The sequence below is a fragment of the Hibiscus syriacus genome, unplaced genomic scaffold, assembly GCF_006381635.1.
Source record: "Hibiscus syriacus cultivar Baekdansim isolate YM2019G1 unplaced genomic scaffold, ASM638163v2 tig00117034_pilon, whole genome shotgun sequence".
NCBI classification, from domain to species: Eukaryota; Viridiplantae; Streptophyta; class Magnoliopsida; order Malvales; family Malvaceae; genus Hibiscus; species Hibiscus syriacus.
In genome coordinates, this window is record NW_024063533.1 from 7,109,184 (window position 1) to 7,112,789 (window position 3,606).

The 3,606-nt window shown below is 31.9% G+C and overlaps 1 protein-coding gene across 1 annotated transcript; it reads right to left on the minus strand.

Annotated features, from left to right (window-relative positions):
- Positions 1-1,376: 1,376 nt before the first annotated feature.
- On the minus strand, positions 1,377-2,775 carry LOC120196690. Its single transcript, XM_039198432.1, has one exon. The coding sequence runs from the start codon at positions 2,650-2,652 to the stop codon at positions 1,474-1,476; it is 1,179 nt and encodes a 392-aa protein (XP_039054363.1). The 5' UTR covers positions 2,653-2,775; the 3' UTR covers positions 1,377-1,473.
- Positions 2,776-3,606: the final 831 nt, after the last annotated feature.

Here is a 3,606-nt window from a genome sequence, read left to right on the forward strand (position 1 = left end):
AAAATATGACAAAACCAGTTTCATTATGACAAAACCGTAAAATTTACCTGATATGTTGAAAGTATCAATCCTTTTTATAAAAATGTATCGATACTTTACAATATAACAGGTAAAAGTATGACAAAACCAGTTTTATTATGACAAAACCGGTAAAATTTACATGATATGTTGAACATATCGATCCTTTTTATAAAAATGATCGATATTTTACAATATAACAGTTAAAAATATGACAAAACCAGTTTCATTATGACAAAACCGGTAAAATTTACCTGATATGTTGAAAGTATCGATACTTTACAATATAACAGGTTAAAATATGACAAAACCAATTTCATTATGATAAAACCGGTAAAATTTACCTGATATGTTGAAAGTATAGATACTTTTTATAAAAATGTATCAATACTTTGTTGAAAGTTATATAATTTATGTTTCAAAATTTTTTAATAGTGCTTCATGTTTTTCACCTACAATATTAATTTAATAATTTTATTTATACAAAAAATTATTTGATTGTTTTGATATGTTATAAAATATTATTTAGAATTTAAATTTAACAATTTTAATCAAAGATAATAATAAATATGTAATATCTATGTTTATTATTTTTAATTTAATAATAATATATACCGTAACATAAAAATAAACTATTAGACGTGTATAATTACTAAATCAATATCTTAAAACTCACTCAAAAGATAACCTTAAATTAATGTTTTCCACAGTGAAATAAGTATGAACACTTATATATATATGTATCGATACTTACCGATAACCAAAGTTTACTGGTTACCAAATTTTTAAATAGTTTTTCATGTTTTCTACTTAAAACATTATTAATCTGTCAACATAATAGGTAGTGCTAAAACAAATTTATTAAATATCTTTTAATATATCCGATAATACCGTATATTAACCGTATATTACTCGCATTTCCTGAAATAATCCCCCCGAAACAACCAAAATTTGTGAGAACCTGAGCCGTAAACAAAATAGCTATGTTTTTCATTATATTTATTTTGGTACACTACCAAAAATAGTCCACAATATTTATTAAAATAATTATTTTAACCCTTATATTTTTTAAGCATTTTGACCTACAAATTTAGACTTTGAGACAAAAAAAACTTCATCTTACAGATAAAAATCATTAGTTAATACGCAATTAATACTTTAAAATATTAATTTTTTAATATAAAATAAAAATTGATAGCTAAAATATTAAAGGACAAAGTGATTATTCTGTTAAATATTATGTATCTTTCTATCCTAAAATGAAATATTGATGTCAAAATATTAAAAAAAAGGATAAGAGATAAAATGATCATTTTAATAAATATTAAGGACTAATTTTGATATTATACCTTTATGTTTTTCCCATCGTTTCAAGATGCACAACCGCCTTTGTTATATATATTTATACTATTTTCCCCCGTAAACCAAGAAACGTAAATGCACAGCCCGAGATCCTCATGACCGGGTAACCGATTGAGCAAGTTCCCCAATTTTTTGTACGAGCTTAGGGGATAATTTCTTGGCATGTTTCTTTCCCTTTTCCAGTCGGAAATCAAAGCCTAGTGCATCCCAAACTTCATCGGAACTCCAACCGGCTTTTTGGAGCGAATCGGAGAACCGATCCACCTTTAAAAGAAGGACATCCAGAACGGCTTGATTATCCAATAAAACCATCTCTTCTTCGAAGAACCCAGATGGTGACACGTGCATCATTTCCTCAACGTCCGATTCAGCCCACCCGCCTTCTCTCAGAACCCACCCGGTTTTATCAATGTAATCCTCCACCCATTTCGGCATTTTGCACCTCCGCATATTCACATACCTCTCAGGCGACGAAGATGACGATGAGTTTCTCCGTCGCCGATCATCCGCCGCGTCGCTCCAGAACTCGACCCATCTGGGGGTTCTCGCCCCGGCATCCAAACTACGCCTTGAGAAAATAGTGGACGACCCGGCTGACTTCTCACTAATCGATCTCTGTTTCTTCAACGATTCATGGTCGGGTTCGGATCTTCGGAACAAGGATTCCCTCTCGAAAAAATCGGATATGTCGAATCCGCAACAGAAAACCCGGGTCTCGTCGATGAAAAAAACGGGGTTACCGGCTAGAGAGGGGTTACAGGGAATATAACAGTGATTGAAAATGGGGATCAAAAGGGGAGCTCGTTTAAGGGCATTCCTTGCGACCCGTAAAGCTTTTTCCTGGTCAGAGGGTCTGTGTCCCCAAGATTTGGACCATAAAGTGTTACGCGCGATTTGAAAGGAAATCGCAGCGATGGGAAGATCAAGCGAAGCCCGGAGATGGAGTCGGGCTCCAACAGATCGCCAATTGGGAAAACCTGGACCCACAGGTAACCCGGCTGATAATATGGCTCGGAGGTCGGGTGGGAAAACGAAGCCGAACTCGGCTTCCGCTCGTGCGAACTCGGCGTCTGATAAACCTAGCTGGACTTGGAAACCCGAATCCCTTAAATGGGTTATAACTTTATCAGCTAAAGACGAGAAAGATTGAAGACCTTTGCGAACAGGAAGAGACGTGGGATTTGAAGGAGCGGAAGCACGAGCAGAGAGACGGCGCAGGCCTGCTATATGAGACGGATTCAAACCGTACATCCTCCGGTCGACGTCCACCATTGTTTCTCTAACAACTAAGAACGAGTTTCCTGGTTCATATCGAAAATACAAACCCCTGTCGTATAAACAACGTTCTCTCTCTGTTCTCTTTATTCACTGAAAATAGAGGAGTGAAGAAGAGGAGAGGAGTTTGGAAACTTATTTACTACTTCGAAAAGTAGGGGAAGGGTTCGTACATATAGCTGTTTCAAGGTGGAGCCCAGCTCTGAGATATATTATTTGGTGGTGCTTTTATTTTGATATGTTTTTTAATAATTTCTATTTAAGATAGGAAAAAATATTTTGTTAATATTAAACTTACCCTTTCAGAAAGAAGAAAAATGTTAATTAAATTTTTTTAATGAATATAAGTTTTTGTTCATTTATTATACAGATTATTGACTAATTTGATAATTTTCTTAAACAACCTTGAATGTAGATTTTTAAAACTTTTTAATTATGACAACATATGCTACAGGTAACAATTTTATCCTTTTCTTGGAATAAATAATATATTTTAAAAAAATTAAAAAAGGTAAACTACACAATTAGTATCTAAATTATATATATATATATATATATATTGTTTTGATATTCAAGTTTTATTTATTTAGAAAAAATCACATTTAGCATTTATTTTAGGTTTTAATTTGATATCAAATTGTTAAAAAATTAATATAACCGTTGACGTGATATTTTTAAATTTTTTCAATGATGATATGATATTTTCTTATGATAACACATTAATATTACTATTAAATTTTTAATGATGGGTATCAAAGTGAAATCTAAACTAAATGTTAGATAATTTTAAAAATAATAAAGTTTAACTACCAAAATGAAAAAAAAAAGTAATAGTTTAGATACAAAATATATAGTTTATCCAACAACAACAAAAAAATACACATATTAACTTTAATGCCTTGTTTTTTTTTCTAATTTAAGGGGAAACCATTTTCGATAAAGTTTTACTTG

Bases quoted from the DNA above. Each gene is read 5' to 3' on its own strand.
- LOC120196690 (XM_039198432.1), bottom strand. From the start codon at position 2,652: ATGGTGGACGTCGACCGGAGGATGTACGGTTTGAATCCGTCTCATATA.